General features: G+C 42.0%; 1 protein-coding gene across 2 annotated transcripts in view; it reads right to left on the reverse strand.

Moving 5' to 3' along the window:
• The window catches only part of EXPH5 (exophilin 5), a 46275-nt gene that overhangs the window by 13747 nt on the left and 7512 nt on the right, over positions 1 to 25016 (reverse strand). The window contains exons 2-4 of one of the 2 annotated variants that reach the window (XM_067562814.1): positions 9354 to 9511; positions 6926 to 7082; positions 1627 to 1684 (exon numbers count right to left, since the gene is read on the reverse strand). In XM_067562814.1, the coding sequence (XP_067418915.1) occupies positions 1627 to 1684; positions 6926 to 7082; positions 9354 to 9511 (373 nt within the window). Of the gene's footprint in view, positions 1 to 1626; positions 1685 to 4645; positions 4752 to 6925; positions 7083 to 9353; positions 9512 to 25016 lie in introns of those variants that run through there. The other variant, XM_067562813.1, reaches the window with a different exon arrangement.

Consider the following 25016-nt stretch of genomic DNA (forward strand, 5'->3'; position numbering starts at 1 on the left):
ATCCTGCTTGGATCTTTGTTTCAATGATATATTGTGACAATGAGTTTCTCAGGCTATTTGGGCACTGTATTTCCTTTTATCAATTTTATATGGGCTGCCATTAGGTTCCATGGAATAGCCTCTTGTTCTGGAAGTATGAGAAAGGGGAAGTAGAAATGCCCAACTTACCTTCTTGATACCATTCATTATTTGTATACTCTTATGTAACCTCTTAGGCTCAGTCTACTCTACCTTCTTATGTCGGTATATGATTATGTTGCTCACAGCTGTAAAAACTCCACACCCTGAGCGATGCAGTTATACTGACCTATCATCCAGTGTAGCCAGCACTATGTCAATGGGAAGGCTTCTCCTGTCAACATAGCTACAACCTCTCAGAGAGGTGGAGTACCTATGCTGATAGGAGAAGCTCTCCCGTCAATGTAAGCACTGTCTTCACTAAGTGCTACAGAGGCACAACTGCACTGATGCAGCACTGTAAGTGTAGACAAGCCCTCAGTTGTCTCCTCTCTGATTACACCATATAACAGAGTAGGATAAAGTGCATGTTAGTAATATAGAGCAATGAAATGGGTAAAACGGAGACTGTAAGCAAACTTCATCCCTAATGTAATTCTGTTGATTTCCAAGGATTACACTGAAGCTGCACCAATTGGTATACTTTTGGTGCCTCATGCTTGAAATGGCTCTGTGCTACCAATCTGGAGTGTCCAGCCAAAACAAATCACCTGAAGTTAGAACACAAAGGAGTTTTCCTGGTGCCCAGGCTCTACTTAGCTAAAGTAGTTCATCATGACATCAAAGAACTTCATGCCTGCAAACACTCAGCGCATGGCACTCTCAGTCACGGGCGTTCTGTGCATTGAGGGCTTGCCAAATCAGGCCCTAAAATACTACTGAGCCAAATCTTACTCCCATTAGGTGAAATTCACCCCTAGGCATAAGACCTGCATGAGGCCTATACATCACTTAACTCCCCAAAATAAGTGGTTTGGAGTGGTTCTTGCTGTCTGCATGAGGGGTGAATTTCACCCATTGAGAAGTCCCTTACTAGACAGACAGTCCCACTGACATCAGCGGAACCAATAAAGGTGGCAGAATCTACTCCTAACTGAATCGGAATGATCTGCATCTGTATTTGAATCTGCACTGAAGCTAGAAACCATGTACCTATGTGCTCGACCTGTTTGGAAGCACAGATGCAACAAATAAAACTACACAACTGCAAATAAATCCAAACCACAAATATTTATTGAAATTGAGCTTACATTTATTTGCCTTTGGTTACGACTGGCAATATGTATCTTGTGTTTGTCCCACAGCAATAATTCATTAGATATTTTCCTTGTTAAAGAGAACTTAAACTGCACTGCAGAAGCTAGACTTTGGATTCTTTTGGAGATGCTCATACGATAATTGGAGCAAACTCATCCCTGGTGTAACACAACTGACTTCAAAGTCTTACACCAGGTATGAATTTTCCCTAGTATTTAAATACAGAATTGCAAGAGTCATGATTAAATAAGTAGCCGGCTAGACACAGTGTGTATTCTACAAAGAAAGTGGACTAGTACTCAAAATGTTCTCTGCTTTAAACAGTTTTGGCAAAGTTGCCAAGCTACTTACCTGTGCCATTTCCTCCACTTCGGAAGACGTATGGGTGCCCAGAACAAAGCTGTCATATCTGTGAAAAGAAGAATTTAAACTGCTGCTTTGAAGATTAACACAATAAAATTTTACAAGAGAGTAAAGAGCTAGCTGCTTCGTTTTAATACCCAGCAAGAAGCTTCCGAAAATACTTTTTATGAAGAGTCCACAAAGATTGTCATGTTGTTTTTCAAATGCAGCGTATGATTTTTTCCCCCCACTTGTCAGGTTACTTGAGTCTGCAACCTGCAAACGTTCCAGGTGGACAGCCAAGAAGGGACCTCAGATTAGTGGCATGTACACTATTGTAATATCAGTAAGGGAACTCTGCGTCTGTCATTCTAACACAAAAGGTTATTTTGCAATCTTAATTCATGTTCCAAATGACAAGAATTTATAAGTACTGAGTAGAGCCAAAGGTGTTGGTTATGACCTGTAAAGCTCAAAATGGTCTGAGACCTAATTATCTGAAAGACTACCTCTCTCTTCTATCACAGTGGAGATCACAGGAGGACCCCACTTGTACAAGAAAGAGGGGGAGCTGGCAGGCTGTTCTCTATAATGACCGTGGATTTTATTCCGACCAGTCCAAAATAGTCCTAATTCTTCAACTTTCAGTGCATGCTACAGGCCTAACTGTTTTCCCAGGCTGTAAAGAATTGCCAGGAGTCTGGTGGAAATCCTTATAAGGATCTTCATTCATTTTTCAGTTGCTGCATTAATGTTAATTACTGGCTAAGGGGGCTACTGGAATAAATGTATTTTTAGAATTGTGTTTTTTTAAATGTGTCCGGGACACCAAGAGCAAAGGATGGGCACTCCTTTTAATGGAATAAGTGTATACTTCTAAATGAAATAAAATAAATAACTAACCAAAAGAACAGCTGATTTAAGTGGGGTTACTCATGTGAGAACAGTAAAATGGATTTGTCCCCATAAAGATGAAAAAAAATTGTGCCTAATTCAAATGAGGAAATTAACCCTATCAAAGGAAGATATGGTTCCTTCTCCAATTTGCAGACCTTTGTTTAAAAATTAACATGCCTATCCCCCTGCTAAAAGAACAATAATTTTGTCTAGCATGTGGTTGCTCTGAACTCTGTTCAGCCCTCCAAGAGGGCTTTGTTTTGCTTATTCTTCTCATTTTTTTTTTTTTAAGATCAATCCTGTCTATTAAAGTCTTTTTTATAATCATTAATTCCTTTTGGTTCTTAAGGCTTTCACTGGACTTAGGTAAATTATTTTACTGTGCTTCAGCAGCAAGTATAAACTGGCTTGTTGGCATGTTTTGTGTGTCTGAGTCTTTCTTCCCAAAGTGCTTTGTCATTTGTTTGTAATGCGCTTGCAGGCAGGGAAGAACAGTTGAAAGGGATAGTATTTGTGTTTTTGAAAATGGGAAGGTTAAGATTAGGAACTCTCCCTAATTTAGGGCATTATCCAAAACCCACTGAAGCTTATGGAAGGATTCCCTTTGATTTCCAGGGCTTTGAAGCAGGGTCATACAACCTGATTCTGCACTCCTTAAATTTGCTTAATAGCAATTAATCATGTGAATATTCCCATTGAAGTCAATGGGATTACTACTCAATGTGTGTAAGGGTTTCAGAACCCGATCTCAAGCCATATTTAACTTTTGCTTTAAAACTACAACGATGCTGAGTATGCATGAATACTTTTAACACAAAGTACAGAATTGAGCTTGTAGTATTTCAGAATCTCTACAGTAATTTCCTTGAAACCAAATTTGGTGAGGTTTTTAAGTGATCTCAAGTCTTATTCCAGCAGAAATGGAAAAGTTCTATTAGATTCTTCAACTTTGCATGTGGAGAATTGTTCTGTACGGCACATTTGCAAGTTCTGTCCCCAGCCTTGTTTTAATTGTTCGAAGCAGCGGGACATCCATTATTCCTTTTCTAGTAGATCTAGCCATCAGATTTTTTTTTTTCATATTCTGGCCAAATTTTCACTTTTCTAATTTCATCCCATTACTCCTGGTTATATCCCTTGTAACCATCTTAAATAATTCTTCCCCATCCTTGTTCTCAGCACTCTTTAAATACTGTATTGTAAGGAGAATTGTATTCCTCCTTAGCTGTCTTCTAGCCAAATTATACATACAAGATTATTGTAATCTTGCTCCTTCCTCAGTCCCTCCAGCCCCCTAATCATCCTCATTGCTCTATTCTGAACTCCTTCCAGTTTGTCAGCATTCTGAAATTAAATTTTTGTTTTGCTACAGGCAAGTATTTCTTAAATTAATTACCATAGAAACCAGAAATAATTTGATTTCTTTTCTGATTTTGATCATTATACAGTGCGTACATGCACACGCACTACCCCTCTCTAATATGAAACTCAGATCTTGTCTACACTAGCGCTTATGCCGGCAAAACTTTTGTTACTCAAAAGTGTGAAAAAAACACACCCCTGAATGACATAAATTTTGCTGGCATAAGCACTTGTGTAGCCACATTACATCGATGGGAAGGAGCTCTTCCTCCAACGTAATAAAGCCACCTAAATGAGCAATGGTAGCTAAGTTGGGGGAGAGCGTGTCCCACCGACATAGCACTGTCCACACAAGCACTTATGCTACAATGTTACAAATTGCTTGGGGGGTGCTAGTGTAGGTAAGACCTAAAAGTGTGATTGCATTTAGCAATAATACACAACTCCATGAGATAGATTCTGCAGCAAATCGTTAATTTCAGTCAGGCTCTTGTCTGCAATGGCCCATGCCTGGGTTCTCTGATGTCAGATCGTAATCTACTTCCTTTTACTATTCTTATCAACATTACATAAAGAACCCAGCTACACAACAATCAAATTACGCAAGCATGTTAAAAACACATGGTTAAGTAAAATTAAGGTGTTATATTTAAAAAGAAGTGCTATTTAAACATACTATAAGAAGAGGGTAAGAATAACTAGAACATCAAATGCCTGGAAATGAAAATTATCATAGGTTTTACTTAGTACAAATTTAGGTGTTACAAACCTTTTCTCAGCGTATTATAAATAGCTCCACATAAATACATTTTTTTGCAGCCTTCCATAATATTTTTCCCACACCAAAACACCACCACAGTAGATGAGACTGTCCCTTCTGCACAAAAAAAAAAAATCAGTACCATCTAAACAGTCACCAGGGCCTAGCTGTTTATAGGCTTCTGCCAGCCAGGCTTACTTACATGACTTACTGTGCTGCCGCCTACTGTATGTCACTTACTCTCCAAATAACTTTGCCTGGTGACAGGCGAAGTATTTGTAATGCTTTGTGGACACATAAAACAAATCACGTGCCAAGACAACACCTAGAAGGGGTGGAGAAATTTTCAATAGGGAGACGTGACTGGGATATCTGGCAGCTGGCTTAGCTCCACATCAGAATAGCCTTGCTGTTTATTTTTCAAATTCTGCCTTCTAATGAATCAAGATCATCTGAACCCAAGATCTAATTTATACATTTTCTGTTGAAAAATCAAGAGAAATATATAATCAAGAAAATTGACGCAACGAGCACATACCATTGTATGTATCTTTTAGTGCTTTTTCCAAAAAAGTCATTTTAATATTGATGAAGGCTGCCAAATTGAAGAGCCTGTAATCTAAAGTCCCCTAGGCTTTGCTTTCATTTGTTTTCATCCCCCAAGACTCTGATCTCACATCAGTATATATATATATAAATAAAAACCCGATTCTCTTTCTCAGTTACACAAATGTCCCTTTACGCTGCTCTGGTAGCATAGAATGGCCCCCTGAATACTTCCTCTACACAGGGCCATCCTGGTTTGCATAAAGATGGTGTGAGAGCTCTACATCAATCCGATTCCCAGTCCCTAGTGTAGGGGTTATATCAAGGCTGGAGAAGGAGAGGGAACAACCGGCATAGCTGGACGGCTACTATATGCTGCCCAGTGCTGACAGGGGACCAGTAATGTTCAATTATCTTCACTTTCCTCCTTTTTCTCATGCTGCTCTACTAAAGAGGGAGGAGCTCCCAGGAAACATCTCAAAAGCTACCGCATCATCCCTCTTCAAACCCCACTTTAAAACTCTCCTCTGCTGTGATACACAAACCTCAACAACTGTTTGGCAGTTGTGTGCTGAAACGACTGCTTATCATGTGATCACTATTGCCTCATTATTACCTAGATGTAACTGTACGGGGGGGGGGGGGGGGAGCACTATCTGTTGTCTCTTGCGTAATTTATTATTCGTATTATTATAGCATCTAGGATCGCCAGTCAGGACCTCACTTTATTATGCTCTGTACAAACACAGAGCAAAAAAGACAGTACCTGCCCCAAAGAGCTTACAATCTAAATTTTTCTTATAAGATCAGAGACTCTTCAAAGCAGGCTTCACCTTTAGTTATGTGTTTGAAAACTCCTTGCACAATTGACCCCTGATCCATGACTTGGGACCCTAAGCACCACCTCAATATAAATAATATTGCATCAAAAACAGGGTTTTGACAACGAGGTGCTGCCAGTGTGTCTACAAACTACTTGAATCCAGGCCCCATGGAGAAAGAACATAATGGGCAAGAGCCACTGTTATAGCCCAGAGACTGCAAGAACTAAGGATTCGATTCTGTCACGGAAGTGAGGTGGCTTTCCGGGACCTCCATGACTTCTTCTGGGGCGGGGTTGGAGTAGCTGTCAGCCAGCCCCAGCAGCCTCCGAACAGCTGATCAGTGGCCAGTGCCCCTGCTCCTCCCAAAAGCTGATGGGCGTACAACCCCTTGGCTGCCAAAGTAGGGGGCCCAGCCTGCCGAAGCTGGGAGAGGTTGGGTTAGCCCCCCCAGGATTGAAGCAGCAGTGGGGCTGGAGCAGCTGCAAGCCCCAGCAGTGCTCTGTTTGTCCCCCCTCTTCCAGGGTATTTTTTTAGTAAAAGTCAAGGACAGGTCACAGGCTTCCATGAATTTTTGTTTCTTACCTGTGACCTGTCCCTGACTTTTACTAAAAATACCTGTGACAGAATCTTAACCTTAGTAATAACCATGCAGCTTTTGTGGAAAGCCTGAGCAAACAGATTTCATCAAAAGATGGTAATTTGGCCCTTACTTTCTTCTTAGTCTTTATTCTTTCTGACATTTAACTGATAACTTTGCATTACATAATCAAATAAATCATGCTGGGACATGTGAAAAGCAGTAGGCTGGAGAATTGTCTCATTTAAATGGAGCTTTATGCAAAGTTTTACAAGCGAGGTATAAAACAATTCTCTAACTACCATGAAGCAATAGAATGAATACAGGTTGTGTATTGCTCACCGTGGCTGCTGCTGGGTCTGGTGCTTTAAACTGTGCTTCCTTGATTTTTTGAAGGAGAAGAGTGAAGCGAAAGGAGTTCTGAATCCCAGAATGGAAGGTGAGCCATTCTTTTGTGCTTGTGGATATTGGGGAGATGATATTTTAAACTCTTTAGGATCTAAAAATATTAAAATGTTGCAAATATTTGATTCATTTACTGTTTTTGTTAAATCTAAATTTCTAAAACATTCAAAAATAAGCTACATCTTTGCATGCCTGAATAAAGGCAGGTAGTCAGCTGTAATTAAAGATGACCTTCAAAAGAAGCAAAAAAAGAGGTTTATGCCCTTTTGTGATTTTTTAACTACACAGCAAGTTTGTAAGTTGTTTTCCTCACAAAAACACATTTTCTTCTGCATAAAGTTTGTGTTAGAAATTTCAGACTATCACTGATTTCTTTTGACAGAGCAAAATGACAACTGGAGGATGGGGAAAAAGATACACAGAATCATTCGTCCCTTTTGAAAATGTCGACCTGTGTATCTCTATGCTTGGGTGCCCACATGAGATAAGTAAATGAGCTTGACTGTCAGACACTGCTGAGCACCCGCCCTGTGAAAAGTCAGGCCCCTGTTAAGGTGTCTCCAGTTGGGCATCTAAAATCATTAGTCATTTATGTAAGGTATGTATTGTATGTTAAGTGCCTCATTATGTAAGGTACCACAGTCCTTAGCATGCTATAAACACCTAGATAGAATTATTAATTATACAAAAGTTATTTATATTAGATATCTGAATGTTATAACAAACTTGTACCTAAGTTTATGATGGATTCACCAGACCATTCTTGGTGTTTAAATGCTACAGTTAATGTTTAAAATGTTTTATTTTGTGTACATTTACTCAGCTATAAACTAGTTCATGTTAATAACTTATTTTGTTTGCAAAATCATAAAAGGGCATCATTTATTGTGGGAGACTATGGCCTTGTTTCCACAGGGAATATGAACCCTGTCTGCATGGCATAAGCAGTTGAAAATAAGTGTGAATGACGGCCTAGTTCACAGAGTAAGCAAAGAAACCGCAGTCTCTGCTGCTAAGAGGTGCCCTAGTGGGACTAGGGAAGCAAAGCAACACTCAGATAACAAAGCACCATTGCAAAATTAAAAATACTTCTCCTGCCCAGCCCATTTCAGATCATCAGATGTGAGAGAGAAAACATTGGCATCCAAATGCCTTATGCTACATGCATGCATGTTGTATGGCGTTTGGGAGGAAATGCAGTCTAGAAATGGATACACAACTGAATAGAAATAATTGATACAAACTGTGAGAGGCCAGGGCAATATTCTGGGCTGGTCTCTCAATGAAGTGAAAGATGCATGTCATAGGGTTTCATTTTTGGCTGTAATGTATCACTTGTACCTCACTGAGAGGCAGACTACATGTAACAAAACCTTTACTCCTTTTGAAACCTAACCTTTTTGGTGACAGTAAGCATGACTTGATAACAGGATGACATCAGAAGAGATACATGAGCCTTTCTGTGGTCTTTTGGTAACATTCTTGGTATACAGCCATTCTATGGAAATATAGTTCTGCTTGCTATGATGCTGCTTCCAGCAGTCATGAGGCAGAGGATGGTGATGTATGTTTGTAGCCAGAGTGGCAGATGAAAAAATTATACCAAATAGAAATGTGAATGGAAAAAACAAGATATATTCATGGGAACCACATGGATGGAGGATGGGGGAAGACACTACAGAATGACAAATTTGATAGGGACATTGACCATGTTGGGATCAGATGGGGAGCAACGTGCATGGAAGACGATCTCTCTGAATTGTATGACAGTGGCAACCAGCCAGCAGACAGTGTCAGTCTCCCACCTTGGTAATCTGACACTTGCACACTTAGCCCTGTGTAATCAGTCAAGCTTCTATTCAGAGACATTCATATCTCTTTCATCCAAATCTTGATTATCCAAAATGAAGTCATGTCCTCTGACATCTACTCTGGTTTTCTAAAATCTCATATATCTGAAGTACTTCCATTTCCCTCCTCTCCTTTAGTAAAACAAGGCTTGACTGTGATAAGTCAATTATATCATTCATTACCTTTACCTTTGATTTTTATTTCTGCGGAACTAATATAGTCTATTAGAAGCTAACCCTCTTCTTTTATCAGCTAACACCTACTTATCTGTTTGTTTATAATCTTTCCAACTATTATAACTCTAGGGTAAGAAATACCGAGAGCGTCATAATGTGTTGCACAGTTGTGCTTTTAACACAATCTGCTTCAAAGGAACACATTTCCCTTTTTGATATGAGAAGGGGTATAAGACGATGTCAGAAACTTCTCTCTCTCCCAACTTTGAGATGCTTTGTTGCATTGTTTTGGTGACCATCACCTAAGAAGGGGATTTGAAAAATTCGCTATGACTCACCGTTTCTTGATGTCTTTCTTAGCCAATGTGCTAGTGGTCGTTTTAATATTCTGCTGACATCAGTGTCATTCCGAAATTTTTTTCTCTGTATTTCTTCAAACCATTCTCCTGTCACTCCCTGTAGTCCAGTTACCTCTTGCTTTTTCTTCTGAAGTTTGCTAAAAGAAAAGAAAATGCCAGTCAATTTTTTCAACTAATTTAGAAATTTCCTAGTGGTGAATAGTATACCAAGGAACTCTCTTTTCCCTCATGGAAAAGTGGTTAATTTCTACAAATCAAATGACTTAAAAAAAATTTAAAAGCAAACCAAATAAAATTAGGGCATGATCCCTCAAAGTCAATGGAAAGATTCCCTTTTACTTCAGTGAGAAATGAAAGCCCAGTTCAGCAAGGTATTTAAGCACATGCCTAACTCTGACTTCAGGGGAATTACCCATATACTTAACTTAGCTTTCTGCCTTGCAGAACTGGGGCCATAATGCATAAACATACATGACTAAATAATCTTAGCTTTAATGAGCTGTAAAATGTAAGCCCAGTGACAGAATGCCAATATTTAAAAAATCTTCCCTGTGGTAAATCCCATGACTCAGGGGTGCCTGTGCTCTGAGAGGTGGGTTACAGACTGAGGAGTCTGTTCACTTGTTTTTTCTCTCTGTCTCTGCTAGAGACAGTACCATTGGCAAACAAGCTTACATTAAGTGCACATGCTGGGAACACTTACACTTGTTCCTGAAAACAGTACTGGGTGATGCATTGTTCAGCTGATGACATCTAAAGGAAGGCAGGATCAGGGTAGACTTTATAGGTAGGTTTGTGGAGATTTCCTTTGGGGATTTTTTTTTTTTTTTTTTTTTAAACAACTGGATATTTGGTGCAATTTGATGCAAAATGAAAAACTCTGCTCTTCAGAACTATTTCTAGAAACCCTGGGGATGATTAAGAAGTGTCCAGGCAGATGGTAAATTCCATCAGAAGCAGGAAAATCACCCCAGCTGCCACATCAAACTGGTGGAAGAATTTGAACAAGGTACTCCCATGAGCCACCTCCATTATCTCACTAGCGCAGCCTTAACACAAGGGATTCGATAAATCTGAGAAAGGAGTAAAACCAGAGATACATAGAGCAGTATTTTGGGAGAGTCTGCAGTCACAAGGAACACAAGCTGCCTCAGAAACAAGCACAGACCTGCTTTGCTGGAGTTCTGAATGATGAGAACATCTATATACGGCATCCCCATAGTGTCTTAGAAAAATCAATATAAATTATTAGTCCAATTTGTATAAGATGTAGGATATGACTGATCAGAAGTGACATATCAAATCAGTATAATTTTTTTTATTTTTTAAAAGGGAAACAGTTCAATAAAGGCAGACAAAAATCATATCCAGTATATTGCCATCTAGTGGTAAAAAGCAAAGTGTTCCAAAAGCTTAATGAAAATATATCTGCATTTTCTATATTAATAAGCTTCCAACATTAAAAAAAAAAAGGGGGAAAGGGGGCAAGTCTTCATGGAATCTGTGGGCTCCCATACACTGGAAGGTGATTTGCTCACTCTAATGAACCTTAGATTATTTATATATAAATATCCTAATTAGGGCCTCAAAACTGTTGGAAATTTTGTTTGGGACAGTTTTTTTTAGCAGTTTTTAAGATTTGCATTATTCATAAGCAGCAAATCCACCACAAGTAATGGGTGCAGATCATCCAAAACAAATACCAGTAAAAACTTAGTACACTGTTTTAGTGTTCATGGTATAGGGGAGAGGTAGTCAATAGGCGGACTAGGTCCTGCTAGGTCAAGAAAGTGTAAAAACAAAAAAATCCAACCAGTCCTACACTCTACCTAATCATATGTTGGATGAACAGATGTTAATATTGCATTACAACTATGCAACATTGGAAAAAATATTTATTTTTATTTTTTTAAATATTTTTTCCAAAATATGCACTATACCTAGGTAGTCTATTTTTTTGTCAAGGTCCAAATTTCTTGGTCAAGGCACAGTCAAGGTCAAGACTCCAGAGAAAATAATAATAAGTACATAAAAAGATTTTGGAGTCTGTTCAAAAGTATCTGGCGGTCCAGATTTGGCCTGCAGTCCACCTATTGTCTACCTCTGCAGTATACCATGAACACTAAAACAGTGTAGTTTTACTGGTATTTGTTTTGGATGATCTGCATCTATTATTTGTGGTGGATTTGCTACTTATCAATAATGCAGTCCTCCCAAACTCATGCAAAAACTTCCTAACCCTTTATACCATATTATATATATTGTTATATGTACATAAAAACAGCTTGGATGTTATATAAAAAATAATACATGTATCAAGTATCATAGATATTGATCCACTCCCTTTGAAGTAGCTCCCATCCACATTTTCTCAGCCTCCTATACATCTGCCCAACAATGTCTGCACAGCCCCCTAATCAGTACTGAACAACAATACTAAATTATAAGGAAAGCAGCTCTCAAGAATATAAAGTATTACGACACAAGATTGTCAATCTGACTCCAAATATGGCCCATGAAACATGCCTTTGAGTCATTGCTATTAATATTTGGATTGCAACACTGGTGAAGAAAGCAGAAAGCAAATTAAATATTGAGACTTTTGCTCTGTAACACCATCTAAAACCCTAACTGCTCTCTAAACCCAATGAATGAATCATCCTCTTCCATCTCCTCCATTCCAGTTCTTTCATGGCAATTATTTGAGCATCTTGGAAGGAGACAACAGTGTGACTGGGAAAACCACTTCCAAAAACTTGGAGAATAAAAGATTATTTCCAAGAATTTCACCCAGAAGTCTGACTGTACTGGCTGTTCAACAAACTGTATGAGGTACAATCTTGAATGATCCCTCTTTTCTAACTTTTCCCCATCTGTTATCTCAAATAGCATCTCAACTAGATATTGCTTAATCCAGGAACAATTTCATCACCTTTTTTTTTTTTTTTTTTAATACACGCACCTCTTACTTATTTGCATAAACATGTCCTAATGCTTTTTACATAGGCCTGAAGATCTGTAATAACTGGAGATGGGGAATTACCTGAGTGTTTTTGTTTGTGCTTTGGTATGGAGCCTACTATCATGAACATAATTGCAGAGAAAGCTGCATCTCAACATGGCATTTCCTGTTGTGACGCAAAGGCCTGGTCTACACTAAAGAGTTTTGTCAACCAAAGTCAGCTTTTTGTGCCAAAACAGTGGTGGTGTACACACTATAAAGCCCCCCCACCGACAAAACTCCCCTCATTTGACAACAAAATAAAACCTCCTTAAGGAGAGGCATAGAGCTTTTTGTGGCAACATTTTGGCAACAAAGCATCAGTGTAAATACCACACTTGGTTATGTCATGGTAAGTGGCCTAGAGGAGATGTCCCACAATGCTCATCCCGACCACTCTGGGTCCATTGCCTGCAGCCATCAGTCCCACCCCCTTAAAAGTCCTGGGAATTTTCTAAATTCCACTTTGTTTGCTCAACGTGGAGAGCTCACATTGCAGCTTTCCAGCTGACCATGGCAGCTCCATGCAGCAAATGCTTTCCTGCTTGGAGCACACCAGAGCTGTTGGATCTGCTGAGCATATGGGGAGAGGAGGTTGTGCAGTCCCAACTCTACTCCAGCTGTAGGAACTTCGATACCTATGGTCAGATTTCTCATGGCATGGTGGAGTAGGGCTATGAATGGGACACCTCAATGCCATGCAAAAATCAAGGAGCTGTGGCAAGCGTACTGGGAGGCTAGAGAGGCAAACCGTTGCTCTGGTGCAGAGCCAAAGACCTCCGCTTTTATAAGAAGTTGGAAGTCATCCTTGGCAGGACCCCACCTCTACCAGTAAGAGACCTGTGGATACTTCAGCAGGGCCAGAGACAGTGGACACTGGCGCCAATGCAGAGGAAGAGATTGTGAATGAGAAGGTCGAGTTGGAGGATGTATCGGAGCAGGGGACAGGGTTGTTTGGTGCCTTGGGGAACTAGGACCTCTTCTCAACCCCACAGGGTTTGAGCCATTCGCAGACCTCCAGCTCTGGTGCACAGGATGCAGGAGAGGGGAGCTCTGGTAAGCTATCTTTTTGAGTTGATGCTGCTCAGTTATCTGAGGTACAGCTGTCCTTTACTTTGTTACATACTACAGCTGCTTGAAGGGATAGAAATGTCCAAGAGTATCTGTGTTTGTATGTGCTTCCCATTCCACTGTACAGCTAAGCAGTGTGGCAGAAAAGTGTGTTAATGCACACTGAGATTTCACAGTAATCCTCCAGAGAGATCTCTAAGAAACTTTCCTGGAGTTACTTGCCTAAACTCTGCCGGTTCCTTGGCAGAGCTCAGTGGCATATGGAGGGTCTCTGGTGCCTGGGGGTCAAGCCTACATTTGCGCTCCCCCCACCTCATGCTCCCCTAGCGTAGGGCAGGAGGGGTCCCGGAGCTGCCCCCCAGCTGCCCCGGGGAGAGGGATCTGTACTTGCGGCGGGGAGGGGGTCATGAGGTGCAGGGGGCCTCAAAAGCAGGCTTTGGCTCTGTCGCCCCCTACTCCCCGCACTTACCTGGCAAGCAGCACCCGCCTCTCCTGCTACAGCTCTGCAATGTGGCGCTGGCTCAGATGGAGACGGCCTCAGACCCCCAGCCTGGGCTGGGCCTTCACAATGCGTGGGGGGGAGGCGCTGAGGGGTGCCCATCATTGCCTCCTGCGTCCCCCACACCCTACCTGTTGTGAAGGACTGGCCCGGGGCCCCTCCCCCTGCACTTATCTGCCACTCCAGCCCAGCGCCAGCATTTTAGCAACCAGCCAGGTGTCCAAGCCACTGCCAATTACTGGGTTGGACTACCAATTATTCTACTTGCTGCTTTTAGCCATTTTCAGGCCTTTGCAGGAACTTAACATAACTAGGCAAACTGGAAGGTGGGTGGACAGTGAACACATGAAGTGAGCCTGGTTCTATGCATTCTGTCTCTGAATATGCTGGGGCGAATGTCTGTGAAAAACAGGAAGTATGGATAGTCAATTCTGACAATTCTAAAATCTAAAAGGTTAAGACTGCTTGCGTAACAATTTTTTTAGTGACTTGTCTCTAACTCCTACTTCTGCCCAGTGATTGTTTTGTTTGGTCAGCTGTGTAACATTTTTTTGATTGACATGTCTTTGCAATTTTGGGGGCATAAGAGGGAGGTAGCAAGTTTGAGTCAGGCAGATCGCTTCGTGGACACATTGAAAAGATCTCCAGGCACAGACCAGCCATCCAGAAATTTGTCACTGATTCACCCGAAGACTGCCTCAGACTTGTTGGGGTAACTATCAAATGTTGGGGTACTCTAATCACCTATTGTATTTGTATTTGCTTAAGACCAGTAAGTGGAGACTTCCAGTAAAAGCATTCCGATGGGAATTGCTGGAGACCAATAAAGTAAAGCTTTAAATTTAAGAGCACTTGGTTTTGACTTGTCTGTGCCAGCTGTATAGCAGGCAGAGATACTGGTGTTTCCTTTGGTTTATTTCCTGCTACCAACTCGCAGAGACAGTTATTGGGTCAAGGAACCCTGGCTAATAGTCAGAGGCAGGAAAAAAAAAAAAACACAGGGCATGGAGACTCAGTATAAATGAAAATCAGAAAAGAGAGAGGCAGGAAAGGAAAGAGAACCATAAACAAGCGTTAGCTGGTCATGAGTGGATGATAAAAAACATGGAGGAACAAATGGAGCTGTTAAATTCCATAACAACGCTTCAGTTTGAATTCATGTGTGCTTACCTCTCCCTGCAGCCAATACAGAACAGCTTTCTACGCCCTCCCCAGACTCCACCCACACATTCTTTCCAACCTTCCGGCCCATCTTGGTACTCTGTTCACTCCACCCCCTCAGACAGTTTCCAAACTGATGTTCCTTACTGCTTTCTCCCTTCCAGCCCAGCGTTTTCTGTGTGTTGTGAATCAAAATTGTTATTTAATAAAGACATACTCCCTGAAAGATAAGCAATCTGTCTCCTACACACAGCAGTTCCAGCTTTAATTGGTACACAGTGGCAATTATATTATTTGCAGAGTACAAATCATGGTCAGGAATCATCCCAAGGTTCTAGTAAGCTGACTAGCAGTCAGAGCATGGCACATTGATGCTTACAAAGACACTTTACTGGTGCTCCTTGTCAGAATGGTTCCTCATGGTCTCCCTGATTTGAATGGCCTGCTGCTGTGCCCCTCTAATAGCCCTGACATCAGGTTGCCCAAAGTCAATCACTAGGCGATCTGCCTCTGCACTCTACCCAAGGGGAATCTTTTCACCCTTAGTTTCACAAAGATTATGGAGCACACAGTAGGCAACGATAACCCTGGGAATATTTTCCTCATTTAAATCGAACCTGCCATAAAGGCATCACCAGAGTGCTTTTAATCTGCCAAATGCACATTCCACAGTCATTCGGCACCTGCTCAGCCTGTTATTGAAGGGCTCCTTGCTGGTGTCCAGGTTGCCCATATAAGACTTCATGAGCCAGGGGAGTAAGGGATATGCTGGGTCTCCCAAGATCACTATGAACATTTCAACATCCCTCATTGGAATCTTTTAGTCTGGCAAAAAAGTCCCTGCTTGCAGCTTTCTGTACAGGCCAGTGTTCCTGATGATGCGTGCATCATGCACGTTCCCTAACCACCCAGTATTGATGTCAGTGAAATGCCCATGCCTCAAAGCCATCCACTATTTCACACACATTTCCAAGACTCTCAGAATGCAATTAATGGCCTAGCAAACTTGTGATAATGCAGCCCCAACGGTGGACTTCCCGACTCCGAACTGATTTGTGACCAACCAGTAGCAGTCAGGAGTTGCCAGCTTCCACGCGGAGAGAGCAGCTCTCATTCTGGTGTCCTTGCGCCACAGGGCAGGGACGAGCTCCGCATACAGTTCCATGAAGGTGGCTTTGTTCATTTGAAAGTTCTGCAGCCACTGCTCGTCATCCCAACCTGCATGATGATGTGATCGCAGCACGCAGTGCTTATTTCCTGAGCCCAAAAGCAGTGGTGCACTGCATGCAGCTGCTCCGTAATGCCAAAAGTAATTCTGTGTTGTTTCTTTCCCTGGAACACAGCAGGTCAGGAGTGTCGGATTCCTGTTCTGAGTGGGAGTTCATGATATATTGCATGAGCAGCCAACAGTGGTGAGCAGTGCAGGATCCATCCTTTCAGACAGAGATGGCAGGCGCCCAGCAAATGGGGTCCACTGAAAAATGCCATGAAAACCCATGGAATGATGGGATGGAAAATATTGCATCATGGGTCATTGAGCCTGCACCCATGATGCACTGCAATCCTCTCCGCCTTCTCAGAACACCCAGCTGCAGAAGGTGGCGAGTTGCACAGTGGGACAGCAGCCCACAGTTCACTGCTCTCACTGTCGATGCTAGAGCAACAATTGTGGACGCGCTCCAACAAAAGAATGAGTGCTGTATGAACAGGCACAAGCGTTGTAATTATAGCACTTTTTGATCATCGCTATAACTTATGTTGACAACACTCTGTAGTGCAGACAAGGCCTAAGGAGCTTCTACTGCTAGAGAAAGGAGGAAAATATCTTCTCTACTATATTCAGACTGTAGGAGGGAGAAGGGAGGAATTAGTAAGGTAGCAGAGACTGAGTTGCTAATCAAGAGCCTCTGGAAAATGCTCTGTAACAAACTTCTGTTTACTTGTGAATGAGGACCCAATTCTTCTTCTACTTAAGTCAAGAGTAAAACTCTAATTGATTTCAGTAGGAGTAGGATTGGGCTCTAAATGATCCTTGAATACAAAAATGGCAAACTATATGTCTTGCAGTACCTAGAGCAAGAGAAAGACTTCATAGGGGGAAGGAGAGGCAGACCAGAAAGAACTCATCAGTTCAAGGCAACCAGTGGCTGAGAAGGCAAAGCTGAAGTGGCTACATAAATAAAAGTGCCCATAGCATTAGATACTAACTACTGCAGTGCAAATAACTGGCTACAAACAGTCATTCAAGGAATTTATCCCTTTATTCTGCTCAGATTTGAAATGGGTTGCTTGATCAGTCAGGGATAGGCAAACACACTGGAAAAATAATACTAGAAAACCATTCTTGTCTAATTGGGACCCAAGATTTCTCTTTACAAAGAAAAACATCTTTCCTTGGTATTTCAACTTACTACTCTTCCTCCTGCTTTATTCTCTGCACCCCTTTGGTGAACTGTCTATCCTTGGCTTATTTATCTAGTTAATTTTCTAGAGCAGAGTTTCAACCTATTTACCATTGTGGGCTGCATATGCAGCTCTCTATGTGTTATTTGGGCCGCATCCACACAATATATATACTGCCTGTATGGTCCAGAGGATGTCACATGGGTTGCAGCTGTGTGCTGATTAGGTCGCAAGTGGGCCGCAGATTGAGAACCAATGTTCTAAAGCAGGGATCGGCAACCTGTGGCATGCGTGCCGATGATTTGGAGCGGCACGCGGCACCACTCATGGTCCCAACCAGCAGTGCAGCGTCACAGCCGCTCCCCCTTCCAGCTCCGCCCCTCGCCCTGGCTGGAGCCACGCTGCTCCCAGCGCAAAGCAGGTGGGGGCAGGGGAGCGACCACCTTGTGGCACTGCTTGGGAGCCATGAGTATCCCCTCTCAGGCCCCACACAATGCATGCGGAATGTTCAATTATCTTCCATTTCTCCTCTCTGTGAATGATCACCAATAAAAAAAAAAGTACTGCTTTCCAATTCATTACTGTTTATTTATTGATAACAAGGGAATAAAAGGAGGGGGAAGTTGGGGGGAACTGGAACAGTGGATGAGGGGGAAGAGGGGAACTGGATTGGTGGGGGATGAGTAGGGGATGCGAAGTGAAAGGACAGCACAGGTAAGCGATGCACATTACTGTTGTGTCTCGTTGCAAAAGAGATTTTTCAATGCTTCCCTGAGGCACAGCACTCCGCGACTGGCTCTTAGCATTGCAGTGGCATCTGGCTGCTCAAAATCTACGGCCAGCCTATCTGCCTCCACAACCCAACCCAATGGGAACTTCTCCCCCTTTGTATCACAGACATTAAGAAGCACACAGCAGGCAGAGAACCATTGGGATGTTTTTTTTTTCCCACTGAGGTCTAACCTAGTGAGCAGATTGTGCCAGCAAGCTTTTAAACAGCCAAATGCACATTCCACCACCATTCTGCACTTGCTGAGCCTATTATTAAAATGCTCCTTGTCGCTGTCCAGGTGCCCAGTGTAGGGCTTCATTAGCCAGGGAGCGAAGGCTAGGCAGGATCCCCCAGGATCACTATTGGCATTTCAACATTCCTGATGTTAATGTTTCGGTCTGGGAAGACAGTGCCCGCCTGCATCTTTTTTAACAGACCTGAGTTCCTAAAGATGCGCACGTCATGCACTTTACCAGACCACCCTATGTTGATGTCGGTGAAGCATCCCCTGTGATCCACAAGGGCTTGCAACACCATTGAGAAGCATCCCTTTTGATTTATGTACTCTGTAGCAAGGCGGTCTGAGGCTAAGATAGGGATGTGCGTGCCATCTATGGCCCCCCCACAGTTTGGGAACCTCATTGTGGAAAAGCCTTCCACACTATGTCCTCCACCTTTCCCAAAATCACTACCTTTTTTAGCAGAAGTCTATTAATGGCCTGGCACACTTCTATCACAGCTGTTCCCACAGTGGATTTACCGACTCTGAATTGATTCCCAACTGACCAGTAGCAGTCTGGCATTGCTAGCTTCCACAGAGCAATGGCCACTCGCTTCTCCACTGTCACAGCAAGTCTCAAATGAGTATTCATGCGCTTCAGAGCTGGGGAGAGCTCTCCACAAAGTTCAAAGAAAGTGGCCTTTCACATTTTAAAGTTCTGCGGCCACTGCTCATCATCCCACACCTTCAGAACAATGCGATTCCACCAATTACTGCTTGTTTCCAAGGACCAGAAGCGGCGCTCCACCGACTGCAGATGGTATGTGACAGCCTTCAGCAAATAAGAACTGTTTCATTCTATGACTTATAGCAAGGCGGTCTCTGTAACACTGCAATTTTCAGTGCTGCGGCTCCTTTCTTGCCCCTGAAAATACTGCAGAATAAGTTGTGAGGAGTTTGTGAGGCACACAATAACAGTGCAGAGCTGAGCGGGCGCCATTCCTCTCAGGCAATGGCGTGCGCGAGGCAGAGGGTGAAGGGTTTGAAAAAATGGCATGAAAAGGCAATCGTCTGTTTGGATTGGGACAAGAAGGGGGGGAGAGAGTACGTTGCATCATTGGAGGACGACAACCTTCCCAAAAGCCTCTGTGGCTAGTTGCACTGTGGGATAGCGACCGCGTGGTACACTGCTTTGATTGTCGACCCAAGCACGGCTAGTGGGGATGCAATCTTCCGACGCAATGAGCGTGGTGTGATCATCCTCCTGCGACTTCTAAAATTCGGTAGGTGAAAGTCAATTTAAAATAAATCGACTTCACTTCACAGTGTAAACATACCCCTAGTAAGAATGTGTAGGTTAAATTTTAATCATCCTAGAAAAAGAACTGACTCTAATCTATCATGTCACTGATGTAAATGAAACGTATTATCTCTGGACTCCCTCCCTGGGTTTTAACCACACGAGCATCCTTGCACCTTATAATTTGTAGCTGTCTTTGATGCTGTAAATTTTTTAAGATTAGCCCCTTCTAAATCAGCGGCAATAGGCTACCTGCATTCCCCCCACTCACTCCAAAGCCTATTAAACCATATCTATGAGTTTCCTTACTGCAAGCATTTTATTCTAGCTGTTATTTTTCATGTATTTAAGCCCAAAACTCCATCTCCCTTAACTGTTGTCTGTTCCGCTGAACAGGAGCAGGCCGGATTAACCTTTTGTGGGCCCCCATGGGACACTACAGCAGGAACACTGGAACCTCCCCACTCCTTCTCCGTGAGGCCCCACCCTGCCTCTTCCCCCACCCTCCCACTCACTGGCCTGGCCACTCACTGCTCTTCCTCCTCCCCCTTCCCAGTCACTTGATCCTCTCCACCTCCCTCCCTCCCTCTCCCCACCTTGGGGGTTTAAGCAAAGTGAATGAAGTCAGTCTATGCTTTGCTTTTATATGTCCATATACTTCCATTCTGAGAAGAAAACAATCACGTGGATTAGCTATCCACTTCCAAGGAATGCAGGCCTGAACATGTATGAAACGTTTCCCCAAAAGTGAGCCTAGTTTGGTCTTTCATAACCTCATACAATTTTGGCCACTCAGTGCATGGTATTTTCTAAAGCCAGACCTTAATTACATTTATTGCTAAATAATGGCTTAATTATATAAATAAGAGCAATGTTTAGTTTCTTTGGTATCCAAAAACCAAAGGCTTCTGGACACGGTAACAAACTTTACATAATAGTAAAATTATAAAACAAAGCTATATATTGTATATATACCAGAGCGGGATTAGAATTAAAATCCTTGAGATTTCAATATCTGCACAGAGGATAAAATGCACAACTTCCAGTAACAACAACAATAGAAAAGTCATGTCTAATGCTTTTCTCATTGCACTGAAGAGGGTGGGTTTTGGGAGTTTTTTTGCCTTCATCTATCACTATTCCTTAATTTCTAGGGGGGAGCCCAGGGCTGGGCTGGCAGGATCAGTCTCTGGAGCGAGGCAGGAGACAAGCACAGCGGGGTGGAGGGGCGGTGCAGAGCTGCTACCATCTCTCTCACCAGAGCCAAGTCCTGGGCAACCAGTTTTCTCTTTCTCCAGCTGAGCTGCAGTTCCTCCAGGCAGCAGCAGCTGCTCTTCTCACCCTCCTGGCAGGGAGGCTGATTGCCTCCTGGTTACTCCTGTAACCAGACTTTTAGTATCCGGTTAGCACTTGTGACTAAACACTGCCAGGTCTGCTTTTTTACTAGACTTTCCAGTCGAAAGCCAGACACCTGTCAACAGGGGCAACAGAATGGGGGTGGGGAGCCAAGGGGCCATGGCCCCATCACTGTTCCTACCTTAAGGGCCAGCAATGGGGTTGGGAGGGGGCAGAGGCGCGCAAACAGCGGGCAGGGCCTCAAGGCTGGAAGCAGAACGGGTGGGGCGGAGTGAGGGCAGGGCCTGGTGTGGGCGGGGAAGAAGAGGTCTTGGGGGGCAGGGAGGAAGAGGCATAGTGGGGGCAGGGAGAAGTGGAGCAAGGATGGGACCTTGGGGGAGGAAGAGGTGAGCGGGGGCAGGGCCATGGTCTGGGCACTGGTGTGGGCCCCTTCTAAGTGTGGGTCTGGCGCCATTGTAAACCCGGTACTGGGCAGGATCATAGACAGACAGATTGCTTTGAAGCAGAAACCAATGAAACGTCATAACTGCCAGTGGGCAGCTACAGGAGCAAGAAGCCAGATTCATCCCCATGGAGAGCACACAAATTACTTCTGAAGTCAGCTCCGGAAGCAGGAGTTCAGAGAGGAAGCGGAGAAATCAGGAGTTCAGATTGTCTTTAAGTCAAATAATGTCAAGTGCTTAAAGCACAGAACACTACAACTGAGATCATGATAGTTAGAAGTGTATTCATCAGCCAGTTCAAGCTGTAACGAAGTCTCAGAACCTCTCCAGCACATTATACCCCTTCATCACCAGAGGCAGAAAAACAGTGAGAGGAACTTTGTGTCACCGAATCTCAATGCCTGAATTGTCTTGTGTGAGACAATCTCTTTCATTGGAGCAACTTCTGTTGGAGAGAAAGATGAGCTTTTGAGCCACACAGAGCTCTTCTTCAGGTTTTATCTTGTGTGGTCAGTCACAGTCCATAGTGAAGGTGTTATTTTGCACCCTAGTGAAATCAGGGAACAAGTAGACAAGGCAGAAAATGGAGTATCTTTTTATTGGACCTATGAATAGGTTGGAATACAAAAGCTCTTTGGGTGACTGGTCATTAAGGGCTAATGTGACAGTTGTCAGCTGCTTTCTAGAAAGTGGGCCTGATTCTCCATTGTCCTGAACCTGGTGCTGTCATTTACCTCTATGCAGAGTACAATGTGGGTGTACAATGCTACTATTGTGATTTGGTAATGTTTCATAACCGATTTGCACGGTCTGTGCACAGGTATAAATTACTATAGGAATTGCAGGATGGGGGAAAACCGGGTTGTGTAGCATGGCTAACGTACTGCACTTGTTATCATACTGCCTATGACCAAGATGTTCACAAGCTACCTAGCAATATAGTAATAAAACAACTATAGGTTCATGATACAATTAAGGGGAAAGATATTTATAATCTTTTAAAATATGCTGTGTAGGGGTGTAAATTCTGAATGGTAGGTAAGGTAGTGTAGCTACTGACATAACCTGACTGATTGGAAGTGACTGCTTAGATAATATCCTTGTAGTGGTTCTGATTTGTATATAACACAAGACATGTCTACTCTCCAAGGCTAATGAGTTGTTAGTGGGTCATGAGAAAAGATTTTTCATAAACAAAATACCATCTTGGCAGCTAATGATAACATGGTTAGGGAAATCAAAGCAAGTCCCTGTTCTTCCATGCAGCTGATTTATATATACTTGGTGTATGCAGGAATATACACACTTGGTGCTTTAAATTTCACAGAGTTGAAAACAATTATAAGATAAAACAGCTGGGAGAAAAAAATTAATTCAGAAAAATCTGATTGACAATTGTTTAAGAACACTCTGCTAGATGTCCAAAAAAGCTACAATCAAGGAATAAGGCCATACCTGTTAAAAAAAAAACAACCCAACAACCTGGTTTATAGGGGAAATGAAGGCAGCTATAATATAAATAAACAATAAATGGAAGACAGGGGAATTTGATAGTGATGAATATAAATCAGGAATTGCAGAAAATTTATAAGGGAAGCAAAAGGACACAAGGAAAAATATATGGCCAGCAGAGTTAAGGACAATACAGAATTTAAGTATATTAGGAATAAAAAGAATCCTAATAGTACTGGTCCATTACTAGATGGAAATGGTATAACCATTAATAATACAGAAAAGATAAAAGTGTTCAATAAATATTTCTGATATGTATTTGGGGAAATTTGCAGTCTCATCATATAACACTCTTTTTTTTTCCAGTAGTATACCAGGAAGATATTAAACAGCAGCCACTGTAGTTAGACATTTTCAAGTCAGCACTCCAGATAACTTACAACCAAGAGTTTTAAAAGAGCTGCCTGGGGAGCTCACCAGGCTGTTAACGTTGGTTTTCAGTAAGTCTTGAAACACTGGGGAAGTTCCAGAAGACTGGACAAAAGCTAATGTTGTGCCAATATTTAGAAAGGATAAATGGGTAATAATAAGCCTGTCAGTCTAACATTGATCCTGATAAAGATAATAGAGCACTGATCTAGGACTCTATTAATCAAGAATTAAAAGAGAGTAATATAATTAATGCAAATCAACATGGGGTTTAGGGAAAATAGATCCTGTCAAACTTACTTGATTTTTTTAATGAAATTACAACTTTTATTGATAAAGGCAATAATGTTGATGTAATATACTTAGGCTTCTCTAAGGTGTTTGACTTGATACTCCATGACATTTTGATTAAAAAATTAGAACAATGTAAAATTAACATGGCACACATTAAATGGATTAAAAATTGGCTAACTAATAGATCTCAAAATGTAACTGTAAATGGGGAATAGTCACTGAGCAGTTGTGTTTCCATTGAGGTTCTGCAGAGATTAGTTCTTGGTCCTATGCTATTTAACATTTTTATTGATATTAGAAATGGAAGAAAACACAGAATCATCACTGATAAAGTTTGCAAACGATACAAAAATTGGAGGGAGTGGTAAATAAAAGAGGACAGCTCACTGATACACAGCAGTCTGGATTACTTGATAAGATAGGTGTAAGCAAACAATATCTGTTTTAATATGCTAAATGTATACATCTAGGAACAAAGAATATAGGCCAATTTACAGGATGGGGGACTATCCAGGGAAGCAGTGACTGAAAAAGATTAGGGATCATGGTGGATAATTGGCTGAGCATGAGCTCTTAATGAGATGCTGTGACCAAAAGGGCTGATGAGATCTTTGGATGCATAAGCAGGGGAATCTCATAGGAGTAGAGAGGGTTTTTTTTCACCTCTGCATTTGGCACTGGTGCGACTGCTGCTGGAATGCTCTGTCCAGTTCTAGTGCCCACAATTCAAGAAGGAAGCTGCTAACTTGGAGAGAGCTTTAAAAGAGCCACAAGAATGACTAAAGGATTAGACAAAATGCCTTACTAAAGGATTAGGAAAAGTGATTGAGCTCCTTGCGTCTGTGAAGCTAAATAAAAGGAAGGCTAAGGGGTGACAATTATAATCTATAAGTATCTATATGGGAAACAAATATTTGATAATAGGCTCTTTAATATAGCAGACAGACTAAGGAGAGAAAAGAATGATCCAACCCAATGACTGGAAGTTGAAGCTAGATAAATTCAGACTGGAAATAAGGAATACAATTTTACCTGTAAGCGTAATTCAGACTGGAAATAAGGAATACAATTTTACCTGTAAGCGTAATTAACCATTGGAACAGCTTGCCAAGGGTCAAGGTGGATTCTCCATCACTTGCAATTTTTAAATCAAGATTGTATGTTTTTCCTAAACACATGTTCTAGGAATTATTTTAGGGAAGTTCTATGGCCTTTGTTACACTGGATGATCACATTGATTT

This window comes from Emydura macquarii, unplaced genomic scaffold (genome assembly GCF_026122565.2).
Source record: "Emydura macquarii macquarii isolate MOO-44397 ecotype Brisbane River unplaced genomic scaffold, CSIRO-AGI_Emac_v2 contig_2473, whole genome shotgun sequence".
Classification (NCBI taxonomy): domain Eukaryota; kingdom Metazoa; phylum Chordata; order Testudines; family Chelidae; genus Emydura; species Emydura macquarii.